The 13,532-nt window shown below is 35.7% G+C and overlaps 1 protein-coding gene across 4 annotated transcripts in view; it reads right to left on the bottom strand.

Moving 5' to 3' along the window:
* Positions 1-538: 538 nt before the first annotated feature.
* Positions 539-13,532, bottom strand: part of LOC149904421 (folliculin-interacting protein 1) — a 31,137-nt gene continuing 18,143 nt past the window's right edge. For all 4 annotated transcript variants that reach the window (XM_090106861.1, XM_090106862.1, XM_090106863.1 and 1 more), the window contains exons 7-13: positions 13,167-13,285; positions 10,139-10,279; positions 7,540-7,689; positions 3,416-4,929; positions 2,298-2,424; positions 1,544-1,655; positions 539-755 (exon numbers count right to left, since the gene is read on the bottom strand). In XM_090106861.1, the coding sequence (XP_089962987.1) occupies positions 549-755; positions 1,544-1,655; positions 2,298-2,424; positions 3,416-4,929; positions 7,540-7,689; positions 10,139-10,279; positions 13,167-13,285 (2,370 nt within the window). In that variant the 3' untranslated portion in view covers positions 539-548. The remainder of the gene's footprint in view (positions 756-1,543; positions 1,656-2,297; positions 2,425-3,415; positions 4,930-7,539; positions 7,690-10,138; positions 10,280-13,166; positions 13,286-13,532) is intronic.

Genomic DNA, 13,532 nt, shown 5'->3' with positions numbered 1-13,532 from the left:
ATATATAAATTGTGTGTTTGAGTCTTATAAATATGCTAATACATTTTTATTCTGACGACTTGAATTGTGAGAAATGTGTAATAAGTAATAACCCTTGTAATTTTGTAGTAAAGAAAATGTCATAAATAATTTTTTAAGGGAATTACAATTTTTAAACCAAAAGGAAAAGGTTTAAAATCAATTGAAGAGATAGTTAAAAATAATTAACGTGACTGTAACATCACATTTAATTTGATTTTAAGTTCAATTTTATAATAGAAGCATAGGGTACAAGGTAAAATCATAATAAATGGACAGTTATTCATGAGTTTCTCTAATAACTGTAGTTTATGGTCTAACAACGTAAAGTGGCATTATTGTAATTAAATAAATAATTTTAAACCATTTTACAAATTTGTTGATCACCAAAAATTATGTGATTCATAGACGATCACCAAGAACATTCTCCTAACAGTATGAAGAACATATCTTCGTTAATTTACTAAACAAATAACAGGCCAATTATCTTGATTTTACCCTGTACCATACAAGAACCACCAATTAATCTTCTACCTATAACTAATACCATATCTTGCAGCCACTTGTGGAGTATGTGTAGTCGCTACCGCTAGTAACAGAGGCACATCATTAACATCGATATTCAGAGACTTCGTGAGTGTTGTTATATCGCAAAAATCAGTTGACATCAACATATCTGCGAGGGTCTTGGATAGCACGCAGAATTCGCGTAACTTGCTCTCTAGGAAGAGGAGGCACTGCAACAAAAATTGTTATTTAAGATATAAAATCTTATCCACTCCACAAATTATTCGGAAGGTATTACTTATAAGACAAACCCCTTGACCACCGAGCGGCCCGATCGGGCCGCGACACAATAGATTTTCTATTGTGTCTGTGATTCCGGGGACTGATGGATTAATGTTAATTTGGTCAACATGTGGATCAATCTGTAGAGAATGCATGTCACAATAATTATAATTGTGTTGCTTTTTTAATGTGGGAGTCGAACCCGCTTAGCGCGAAATGAGCCAGTTCGTATCAAGAAAGAAAGAAAGAAAGAAATAATTATATTCGTATCAGAGAATATACCACATCCCCACTAGATATCGGCGTCAAATAACATTTATTGTTTCCATGTTTTGTGCGATGAGATAGAGAGTGAGAGACATCTATTATTATCCCCGCCATTTTTTATTCATGTCGTCAAGTAACTCTTTCAGTGTGATCGTGGCTTGGCCGAGGAAAATGGACGCGCACGCGCGAGTTTTGCAGTAATGATAGCTTACCATAAAGCGACACGCCAGCTCCGATGACCGCACTTAAAAGAAAAAAAGACGTGTGTCACTCGGGGACTGCCGCGGTAAAGCTATTGCATGCTATGCCTTCAAGCCACACCTCCGCGCCCGTCCCCGTGGGGAGCGTGAGGTTTTTTTGTTACGGACTTTCTCGATTCGGTCCCCGCGCTCAAGACCCGCGATAGAAGCTATGCAATAGCTTAATAAATGGAGAACTAAAAAAAAAGCGCATTTACAACACCACTCACCTGATGCGGTGGCACGCAAGCTCGGCGCATAGCAGGCAGAGCGTCAAGCATGCCTCCCACCAGCGGCGACAGCCCACCACAACCAACACCACGACCCACCACACGAACTTCCCTGCAACAAAACCACAACTATTTATCTACTACTTATACCGAACATTCACCTCACATTTGCTCGAATACGCAATCCCACAAGTGAAAGACGGCATTTTTTAACGTGACAACGTCTTATAATTCGATAGAGCCGCCTGCACGCACGAAAAAACATGACTCATGCGGCGTTACCTCGCTCTGAGGCGTTCTGTGTAAGGCTTGAAGTGCGAGCGAGAGCGGGGAACGAACGACAAAGAAGCACAATCGGACGTTGTCACGTTCAACTATCGTCAGTAAACCGACTTTACAGACAACCAATTTTTTTACATACATGAGAGCATACGCAACGACAGAACGCAAGTTGTACGCATTTTTGCAAGCAAGTGAAGTTTCAGTCTTCGTTCCGTTACGGCACACTAGCCCCTAGTGTGCTGTACGAAATTTTATACAAACCGCTTACTACAATCGCTAGCGAGTATCGTGTGCGTAAACTCATGGTAGAGCTACTGCATCTTAAATAGCCTGAATACAAGGTTACATGAACTGAGAGAAACTGTGAATTTTATTTTCCATACTTATTAATAATTATGTAGACTTTATACAAATTGTAGAACATTAAAACTTTAAAAGAATAATTAAATATCCGTAGCACACCGAAACTTACCACGTATTCGTATCTCCTATAATAGCAACCGCCTGCATTGGCGAATCTAAAGTTTTATTCAGGTACAAAGTCAAATCTAAATCTCTCTTCAAATCCGCTTCCCAAACTTTTGGACTTGCTAGCGTCCCTGCGAAAACAAAAAAAATATTAATTAAAAGGACAGGAAAATTTGCAACTGGTCTCCAATCACTACATAGCATAAAAAAATTAAATCAAAGTCACGTCTCGCTGTCTGTCTGTCCTTTTGTTTGCTTGTAAGGGGCAGATGCATTATACATCTGTTTCACTGATCGATTTTCTTTAGGGACAAGTAGGTGATCAATCTTCTGTGTCCTGCCAGACCGAAACATTTTTTTTCTTCATCTCCACCGGGAATCGAACCCAGGAACCCGTTTGCTTAGTTTTTTTATAAAAACGTAAGGGATTTTTATGTGGTTTTTATAATAGAAAGATAAGCTGTGCAGTCGTGTCGGGGCGAGTCGCTAGTGTAATATAATGTTAAGTATATATGTAACTATTAGGTACATTTATAAACATATCGGGAATAATTATAAAAAACTAGCGGTCCGCCCCCGCTTCGCCCGTGGTACCTACATGTTTAAACTTTCCTATCTCTCAAGTTGGATCGAACTGCACATGGTGTGCGTATTTTATTATAATCGGTTAAGTGGTTTAGGAGTCCATTGAGGACAAACATTATGACACGAGATTTCACGATATTAAGATGAAAGTTGGTATTTTACTTTCAGTGAAATTTATATCTAAAAAAATCAGCTCAATCAAGAATACTAAATATTTGAAAGATAACAAATACTATCTCACTGTATTTTTCCTTTCCTTCCTGACACTCCTTATCATGTCAGATAGTGACAATATGTTACAAATTTCTAAAAAACTTATTATCTTTGATAACATTTTTGTATATTGTATTTAGAAGTTCATTAAACGATTCTAGTTATTATTTATTTACATTATATACATGGGTATTTTCCACATTTCATCAGTCACGACTGGTAATAGTTTGTTTGATCACAGATTGGATATCAGCACTTAGTAGCAATGAGACGTTTCTTATTATTATTTAAGATATATAACTATAGTATACAGTTAATTCTTACCTTGTAAAATTAAATCAGGTACATAATGGTCGGTGACTCCACCCAGTAGCGACACATCGAAACCGGAACGAACTTGCAGTGCAGTCTTAAAACTTATCCCCGTCAAGGGAAACTCTATCACTTCTTTAACATCTACAGTCTCTCTCTTACTAACTTCTACTATATCCTTCTCTTTCCTCCTAGTCTCGTTTTTCTTAGCGTTAATGATAACTGTGTTTTCTTTCTTCTTCCTAACGAACGTTTTTGGCGATAGCTCTCTATGTTTCTCTGGCTCGTGTACGATCGTTTCCTTAGCGTATTGCGGCTCCGCTTGTCTCGGCATATCATTCATATACTCCATTTCCGAAGCGTTCGTAGGCGTCTGCAGTAAAGACTCCATCATTTGGCATTTGTAACAAGTCTCGCACGTCTCCTCCTGTATCTGCGGCACGACCGTCGGATCAAACTGGAAATTGTCCAACTTCAAGTTCCCCGGTTTCCCGATATAGTGTCTATCTAGAATCTCTAAGTTTTTGCTCTTCATATAATTGGTCACTATCTGTGGATACTTATCGAACTCGAACTTAAAACCGGAATGTTTGATAGGTTTGGAATGTTGAAGCGTTTGGTTGCAGCACTTGGTACTGCTGTTGCCGTTGGGCTGATTACGATTACAATTTTCAGTGCAGTCCTCTTTTTTCTCTTCCGTTCCCGTCGTCGGAAGTTCCGAGTTGACCGGCTCGTTCTGAACTTTCGACGACTTTTTCACGCTTTTACCGCCAGATTTATTCTTCAAACCGACTAGCTTCTCATTATCACCGAGCACAAACAACACTTTGTTATCCACATCACTCTGGTCCGACACGGATGATTTCTCACTCGAATCCGAAGAGTCTTTGAACGAGATCATAATTGAAGGATTCCTGCGCATTTGATTACCCTTTGACGCGTTACTCAAACGAGAACTAGAATCTAAAGCATATTCTGGTTTAGAGAGCTTTTGACTTAAATTAGTGACTGTTGTGGATTTTTTGAGGCCAACTTCGACCGCGCTCAACAAACTTTTCTGGTTATCACTCGACACCAGATCATTGCACGTAATCGTTAAATTGTCTTTATTACACAACGTACTATCACTACCACTGACATTTTGCACTGAACACACTTCTAAGCTTTCCATGAAAGATTTTTCTGTCTTTTTAACACACGTCACTCTGATTTGACTGTGGTCAAAGTCTTGGTACACAAAATCGTTTCTCTTCACGTCGCCACACCGCATGAAGTATGTTAAGACACTTAAAAGTCTGTTGATGAATTGCCTATTGGTGGATCCCGCGACAATAGTCCTTGCAGTTCTTGGCGGGAAGCCGATACTGCCGCACAGGTCACCTAACTGCGCCCACAGTGCGTTGTAAGTTCTTTGGGAATCTCGCTTTACTGGGAGCTTGGTTGGATCGACTGTATCGTAGGGACTAACGGTTGTAACCCAACCAAGATGATACGTGAGCACGTGGGTTAGGAGGGTGCTGATGAAACTGTAAATAAAAATATCTTTTATTGACTCTTAATAAATATCGTATAGAACTATCATAGGCACGTGTTTACGTGACGTTACGTGAAGTGTAAACCATTCAATAAAAGACTCGTGCAATCGTCATGCTCATTGATACCTTGATATTAATACGACATACGATACGTTAACGATAGCTTGGCATAAACATCCTACAAACAGGAAGTTTAGTACGCAATTGCCAATTATTTAAGCCTCATTACATTACTTTATATCTGTTCAATTATAGAATCGAATTTCATCACACGAATCCCGCCCACATAAGTTACACAACGGATTCTTACGATTTGTAAGCGTCAATCTTGAAAGTAATTCGCATCACGTGAGTGCCGCGTAAACAAAGGACGTAAATATGAGCGGCGAAAATACAAGCCGCGGCTAAATATACCGCGTTCTCGACATGGCTTCCATTCACACGTTCGCGTATGTAATTATCGGACAAAAGTTACGGGCCAAAGACACGCGTTTCTTTTTTCGCTTAGCGATCATTAATCGTGAAAGCGCTTTGGACACTGTCCAAGAAAACGTCTTGTATCTATCAACGTCTCACTACCGGATTAATTACGTGAGATTAAGCGATTGTGTAACCGAAGTTTAACTACTAATTATATTGAATGCTTTTATTGTGGCGTACTAATTGCTGTCTCTCGCTCACACATGACATTTCTTAAATACTTCCCTGTACGTACCATTACGAATTCGGATTCATGCTACGGATGTATTGACAACTAGCCAATTTAACGTTCCTAATGTCCATTCACATTAAATTAATACAATAGTATTAACAAGAAATATTCTCTTATAAAATAATATTACGACATATGTTGCAATAGTTAAGCTTCATGCACCAAGCAAGGATCTGTCAAGAATTTCATCCTAATATCCTAGGCTAATAAATACCCATATAATATAAACGTTTAGATTATATTTACCCAATAAGTGTGCTAAATACAACTGTGTGACAACTATTATATGAAATTGACATATACGTGATAATTTGCACATCCGAGAATCTACTACATGTTATCTAAATGCTTAATAGGACAATTCATTAATAAGGAATTCCTTTAGCGACTATATTTTTCTTAAAAAAATACTATAAAAAGTAAAGTAATCAAAATTCAACGTCTCTATGTGCACACCTTAACAATCATGTGATTCGTTTGTAATAAAGCAGCTACGTCATTAAAACGACAGAATGTACGGCCGATTTAAAATATATAGTGTTAAAATATTTTTATCACCTGCGCACGTTACTTTTTACGTGTTTAGCATTTCATGCAAACATCTGGCAACAATATAATTTTTAATTACATAAAGTTGCTTTCACTTGTCTCAAATCTTCAAAAAATCCAACAAAATTGAAAAAAAAACTGAAAAGCACATAGCGTGAACTGTAAACTACGTAAACCGATATTTTTTCTTTATTTTTTCAAAACTAGTATATATGTACGTCTAGCCGGTTCAATAGTATTAACATTTGGCTTCATATCAAAACACGAATGAAACAAAGACGTCAATTGTAAGGGACGTTTTGATTTTACAGATAAACAGTACCCGTGTGATGTTAAAACTTAAATAGAATCTTTTTTTTCGAACAGATAGTTTCTTTTGTAATAAAAAATTAAACGAGATGTTAGATTAGAATTTCAGTGTATCATTCTATTTTTACGTAACAATTTTTTTATGATTTTTTTTTTCTGTTATCATCTGCGAAATAAAATTAGATTTTGATAATTATTACTAATGCTTAAAATGTCCAAGATAAAGATAAATAATTGAATAAAAAATATAATAAAACAACCTACGTCTGATTTAATGATAACAAAAATCTAGATAGGATTTTTTGGTAATAAAGAGATCATAATAAGAGGAACGAACGCTCAATCACGCGCAGTTTTTTCTTTTTTATTAATACTGAACATTTAAATCTTACTCAATTTATAAATGCCTCGAGGCCTTAATTGAGTCTGTGCAGATACCTAGATGTAGATAGCAATATAAAAATTGATATTATAATCGGATGAATTTCACTGAATTGGGCTTCATTGTTTTAACATTTGATAATAATTTATAAACCAAAATTATTTGTATTATTCGATAACTTTATTAAAATAAAATAAATCTCAAGGCATTTTAAGTGCAGACAGTAGCTTGCAATAATACCATCTATCTTGTCAGATACTACCATTTAGACAAAATCCGAATATTATTATCCTTAATCGATCATCTTCTGTTATTTGATAAACAGATAATCAACATGTCCGATAATATGAATACTACCGTAAAACGAATCTGGTCACTATCATTGAAACACTGATCAAAATCTTCATTAAAGAACTTAAAAAAAGGTCGAGTCGCATTCTTTCTTTCATAAAAATGACCTTTAACTTCACTTTACTTCAGAAGAATATTCTACTTATATATTATTATACCCTATTTCTCTATAGTCTCCATAAAGAAGTTTTAACCCATGTCCAAATGTTTCGCAAATCATCCCATAAAGAACTTTTGCTTAAGTCAATAATCTTATTATAAACCTTATTTAACAGCCCATAAGGTTCCATTTACTTACAAGTTAGTACTCTTCGTGTCTCCCACACTGATGACAGAACACAGATCGGATAGTAACGTGTCAGCTATTTTATTCCTCTGTCTTTGCTCGCTGGTGACTAGGTTCAACCATACCGGCTGCAAACGCGCGCCGAACATTAGGTCTGATAACCTGAAACATAAGTTTCTAAATTTTAGTTTTTTTTAATAGATTGTATCATGAAAGAGGGATCATAAATCTGTTTGTAGTGGGTGAAAATAACGGCGCTCTTTTATAAATCCACCAACATAGTCATATTTATATACCAGTATATTATGTTATTACAGTTGTATCACCGATTTTAAGGCATGCTTCCAGTAAAACAAAAATGTTTTTTGTATCGATAAACAATGGTATTTTTTGCACAGGTCAATGTATTAGATATGGTTGATAGCAAATATATGTTCGTTATCGTAGTTTTAATCGATTAGGTATTTCATATATTATATAATTAGTATTTTATCTTATTTTTAAAAATTATGTTACGATAAAGAATATAATCCAATTTGACGTCTAGTCATTAATTAAATATTATTAAGAAGTCCACATTCTCATTATTTTTAATTAACGAAATAGTCTATAGAGATTTAACTTTATCGCCCCGCCCTTCACGAATTGTAATATCGAAACGGACGCATGATCTATTTTCATCTACACGTGTCACTTTTTATTACTATCCCGTCAAAACTTCGTAAAAAATGTTAAAAACGATTGCATCATTTACTGAAAGAATAGCCAAATTCTTACATATTTCTTTAGTAACCTTTCTTCGAGTAAACGTTCATGGGTTTAGTTAAAGGCCCGTATAGTTGATAAATTCTAAGGTATAGAAAGAAGTCCGTGTAGTTCTACTCGATATGAGAGTAGCAAACTCGTGTATGCATTATATACTTCGTCACTTATCGTCATTTCGGCATTTTGCCACGCTCACTGCATAATACTGTCGTATGACAGGAAACACGTAGGTACAGCTAACTACGCTATATTTGGAAAGCATGGGAGGCAATGTCTAAAGAGCGTTCCAAAATGTATCGATCCATAATAATATGGCATTGGGCATCACCGCCTGTTATATATCCATTAACTAAATCTAAAAGTATAATTTTTTTTTGAGTTTTTTTTTATATCAAAAAGAAGCAAAAGTTAACTTTTGATTCATGAAAAATCTGGCTCGAACAAATTAGTTTTAATATCTCTACGTGATGGTAATAGCGTAGGCAGAACTAAATATGTAAAATATCAAGGCAACTAAATATTCAGCTTTCACGATGCACTTATAAACAAATCTGAACGTCCTAGAATTACACCTACGATACTATTTGTGTATTTAACGTAAAGCTAATTTAACTGATTTAACAGCACTTTATTGAATACAGAACTTACTATAAAATTATCGATAAGAATAGAATAGTATGAACAACATGTATTTATTGAAGATATAAGACTTGAAAGCGCCTTAAAGACCGCAATCTTTATAAGCAGCAATAGTTTACTAACATACATAGGTATAAGACATCAAGTATGTGACAAGTGAAACTTCGTAAAAAGCAAAAAATATCATTTCACGCTTTCAATCATGACCTAAATTTCATTTCGAGCAAATTTCTTTATTGCACTTAAAGAATACAAAACAATGTTTACCATCCTAGAAATGAACGTATTCATAGTAGCTTGGCGTGTTTTCTACAAATTTTAACGAATTTTATACCGACCGTTTTACAAACAATTATATGGTTTTTAGGATGTTCCCTTTGCTTATAATCACTGTGGTTTATCATCATTCAACATGGTAATTTTCGTATAAAAATGCTATTCTACTGAGTATGAATAGTACATCATCAAGATACGTGTAGTAAAATTCGAAAAGAGCTTATTAGAATAAGCTCAAGTTTCAACTACGGGTTAATACTAATACGACTATACAATTTGTAGTAGTAGTGATCCGGGAGCCAGCAGCAGATTTTATGACCAAGTTCCTCTCAAGCGGTAATTAGTAAAATGCATCAAAGTATAGTATTATGAAGCCTCGTGAACGTCAGCTGGAGCTCGGTTGGGGGGAAGAGCGGTTGTAGCCTCCCGTATCAGCTGACGGTTTTTCCACCAAGATACAGCCAGCTGACATATATATTTATCCACAGTTACATATAAGCTATCATCACGTAAATTTTTGTTTGAGAGGAAATAACGGAAAATAAATTTTTCTTTAAATTTAACTTTCATGTTCAAGACACCAGCTGACGTATAATACACCATGTTGTAACCAGCTGACTATTTTTTTTCGTTGGGATATTGGGTTAGCTACAATTTGACAAATTTTTAGCTGAGAGGAAATGAATGAATGAATGTATTTTTTTTCCTATGTGCGTGGGAGGCTACAACCGCTCACCCCCCCAACAGAGCGCCAGCTGACGTTCACGAGGCTTTATAATACTATACTCTCATGCGTCTGACGAATTATCTCTTGAGAGGAAATAGTTAACCAAATTTGCACCTGGCTCCCTAACCATAGTAATTGCAAAACATCAAAACCATTTAGCAGTAAATTATATAATAGTGGCAAGTAACAGTAACTATAACTTACCATCTAACCGCATCTTCTGTAGCAGCATGTAGGGTAGACACGAATTTTCGTTCCGCGCCCGCTCTGAGCGTCGCCAGTCGCAATCGACACACGAGCGACTGCAGTTGGTTGGAATGTTGCACGCAGCGACGGATCACTTCCCTATGGGTTTTATTATTATTAAGTTACTAGCGGTCCGCCTCGGCTTCGCCCGTGGTACCTACATGTTTAAACTATCCTATCTCTCAAGTTGGATCGAACTGCACATGGTGTGCGAATTTTATTATAATCGGTTAAGTGGTTTAGGAGCCCATTGAGGACAAACATTGTGACACGAGATTTATATACATATATGTATTAAGATGATAATTAATGAAACAACGCTTGTACCTCAGTTCAGATTTTGTTTAGAAGTAAACATGTAATAATAAGTTTGGTTTATTTATTTTGTATTAAAAAAGGTTTGGTAGATAGCCGCCCGAAAATAAAAAGACGCCAAATTCGATCATTGTCTTTCATAATAGATGAATTAAAAGTCCGGAAAATGTATCACAATCTATATTTCAAGAAAAAGTTACTATATCGTATCCCATTTTCGCAATCAAGACAATTTCTTCACCTTGCAGTTGCACCACATAATATTATGTATTTCGCAATTTCTGAAAAATTCTTAATAACAATATATTCAACACATTTACATTCTACTTCATCATTATTTATTTTAGTGTCGTCGTATCATATTTGGGCTATTTGCATATAAAAATCACCTGATCTCGAGTGCAAATATTATGATGAAAGGTATTAATTTTCGCTACGTATCGATAATATAATTTGTACACGATATGACTCATTGTCACATGATTTACTACAAAATCCATTAGCCGCGTCCAGACCGGCTGAGCGCGGCTCGCGAGCCGCGCTCAGACTTCCTGCTCGCGAGCCGTGGCACCAGAGCTATTTGTGAAAAGTTCCGAGCCGCGCTCGCGAGCCAAGGTGAGCCGGTTTGAGCATTCAGTTTATCTCCGTACAACGATGGAAAACTACGTTTTATTAGCTGCTGCGGCGCTTGTGTTGTCTGGATATATCATAAAAAAAGAAAAAAGAAACAAAAAATCTGGATTAAAAAATTGTACCAAAACCGAAACCAATACGGTAACAGTTTGTTAAAGGAACAGGAACTCGCTTGTTTTTATTTAAATGATCTGGATCTTTCGAATCCCATAACATTTTGAAGCTTCCATAAAGTTGTATTAAGCGAATACTGTCTTCTTTATCCATTTTTGATTCTGGCTCGCGAGCGTCGTTATGTCCGTCCACACCGGGCGAGCCGCTCGGACTGAGCCGCCTTTGAGCATCGCCAAAAACCGACAACGCATGGCTCGGGGTCGAGCGGCGCTCGGCCGAGCCAACGTGCGCCCGAGGAAGCCCGAGCGCCGTCCACACCGGCCGAGCTATTGGCTCGCGAGCGGGACTCGCGAGCCACGCTCGGTCGGTCTGGACGCGGCTATTGATTAGACTCAATGTACCTAACCTTTATTACAACAAACAACTATCAACATGTTTAATTTACTAAGGGCTGATTTTTCAATCCTTAGATAAAACTTATTCGTCGAATAATGTATAAAACTACCATTTTAAAAACGTATTCTAATTGCCCGTATTTGACAGTTTACGTGACATTTTAATATTATCGTGTAATACTTTATTGGACAGATAAGTCTTATCCAAGCATTGAAAAATCGGCCCTAAGGGCTGATTTTTCAATCCTTGGTTAAAACTTATTCGTCGAATAATGTATAAAACTACTATTTTAAAAACGTATTCTAATTGTCTGTATTTGACAGTTTACGTAACATTTTAATATTATCGTGTAATACTTTATTTACTAAGGCCTGATTATTGGACGGATAAGTTTAACCAAGCATTATAAATTCGGCCCTAAGAGTGTTGTACATCGTAAATCTCGATGTTTCACCGATAAATATTTCTACATTTTCAATCACAACTTCAAAAATTTAATGTTAAAAAAATGACAATATGAGTGGAAATTAATAATGTATAATGGACATACACTTGGAATTAATATCACTTCTATTTTATTTTCTTTAAACCTTAACGATATCAAATTGTTTTTATACAGTCAATATTATTATATTATAAATACGTATTTGTTGGGACATCTGCCAAAAATTAACCTACCTCAATGCTATCAAATGATACCTCATCAAATTAAATATTATAACAGGTTTTCTAGCTATATTTAAAAATATTTATATTCGTAGTAAATATTTGCAAACATTTGCAATTAATTATTTGAAATTTGTTCCAGAATATGAATTAAACACTATTTTGTGCGTTAAATCTAAATAAATTAAGCATATATTTAGATAATTTAGTTTATCCGTTTACTTTAGATAAACAGCGAGATAATGTTCTATCGTGTCACCTGACATAAACACGTTATATTTTGGAACTTTATATTTACCTTCCAAGTTCTATTATAAATTGTATCTATGTCGTAACGTTAGTAAACAAATAGTCATCACTTTTCAAATGCAGTGTACTACTAAAATGTACTTTAATATAAAAGTCATAAGGTCGATTCTGTTGATTGCCACTAGTGGTATGTCTATTATTATTAGTACTTGGATGACCGAACTTTCTACTAATATTTTTTTGTCATTTTCTTAAAATTTATCTTAGCTAAATAGATTTACCGCCTCCATGAGTCGATTCGTTGAACTAGATCATATTTATTATAAAATAATTGGTCGTTTATAACTGAGTGTTACAGACTGAAGTCAGTAAAAATTCAATCAGTATTTCTCGTAAAATTTCAAGTATACATCCATACAGTACTAGCAAACCGGGCGAACTCCGTTTCGCCACCAGAGACACCTTTTCTTTGCTATAAACCTCACGGAGCCCGAGACCTTTCCAACGAATGCGAAACCGTGGATATCGGTTCGTGCGTTCTGGAGTTATAGCGTCAGGAAGGAAAACCCGACTTATTTTATATAGTAGATATATTATGTATGTTTATACTTACATATCAGCACTTTCAGCCACAGTGATCAAAAGTGCTAAGCCCAATTTGGTCCTTCGAGACATCACCGACGAACTCGCGAGGCTATCACTTGTCCCGCTTGTCACACTGTTGCTGTACATCTGTATGACAACATATTAGATAGTTATAATATATCTTTGGGGCATTTTATGAAGGCAGAAGTAGTTTATAAGGAAATAAGCATTTTTCTCACACAACACTGAGGCATTTAAAGTTTACTTTAATTTTTGTTTATATCAAAATAACTTTTCAATCCACACAGGATAAGAACGAGCAACAAATAACAGATTGACAACGAATAACTTTGCATACAAATACTACAGTTTAAATCTACACAGAATTTTTTTT

This window comes from Colias eurytheme, chromosome 11 (assembly GCF_061535395.1).
Source record: "Colias eurytheme isolate Ceu_HAF_F1 chromosome 11, ilColEury1 Martin Lab GWU primary, whole genome shotgun sequence".
NCBI classification, from domain to species: domain Eukaryota; kingdom Metazoa; phylum Arthropoda; class Insecta; order Lepidoptera; family Pieridae; genus Colias; species Colias eurytheme.
This window is presented reverse-complemented; position numbering and strand designations above follow the sequence as displayed.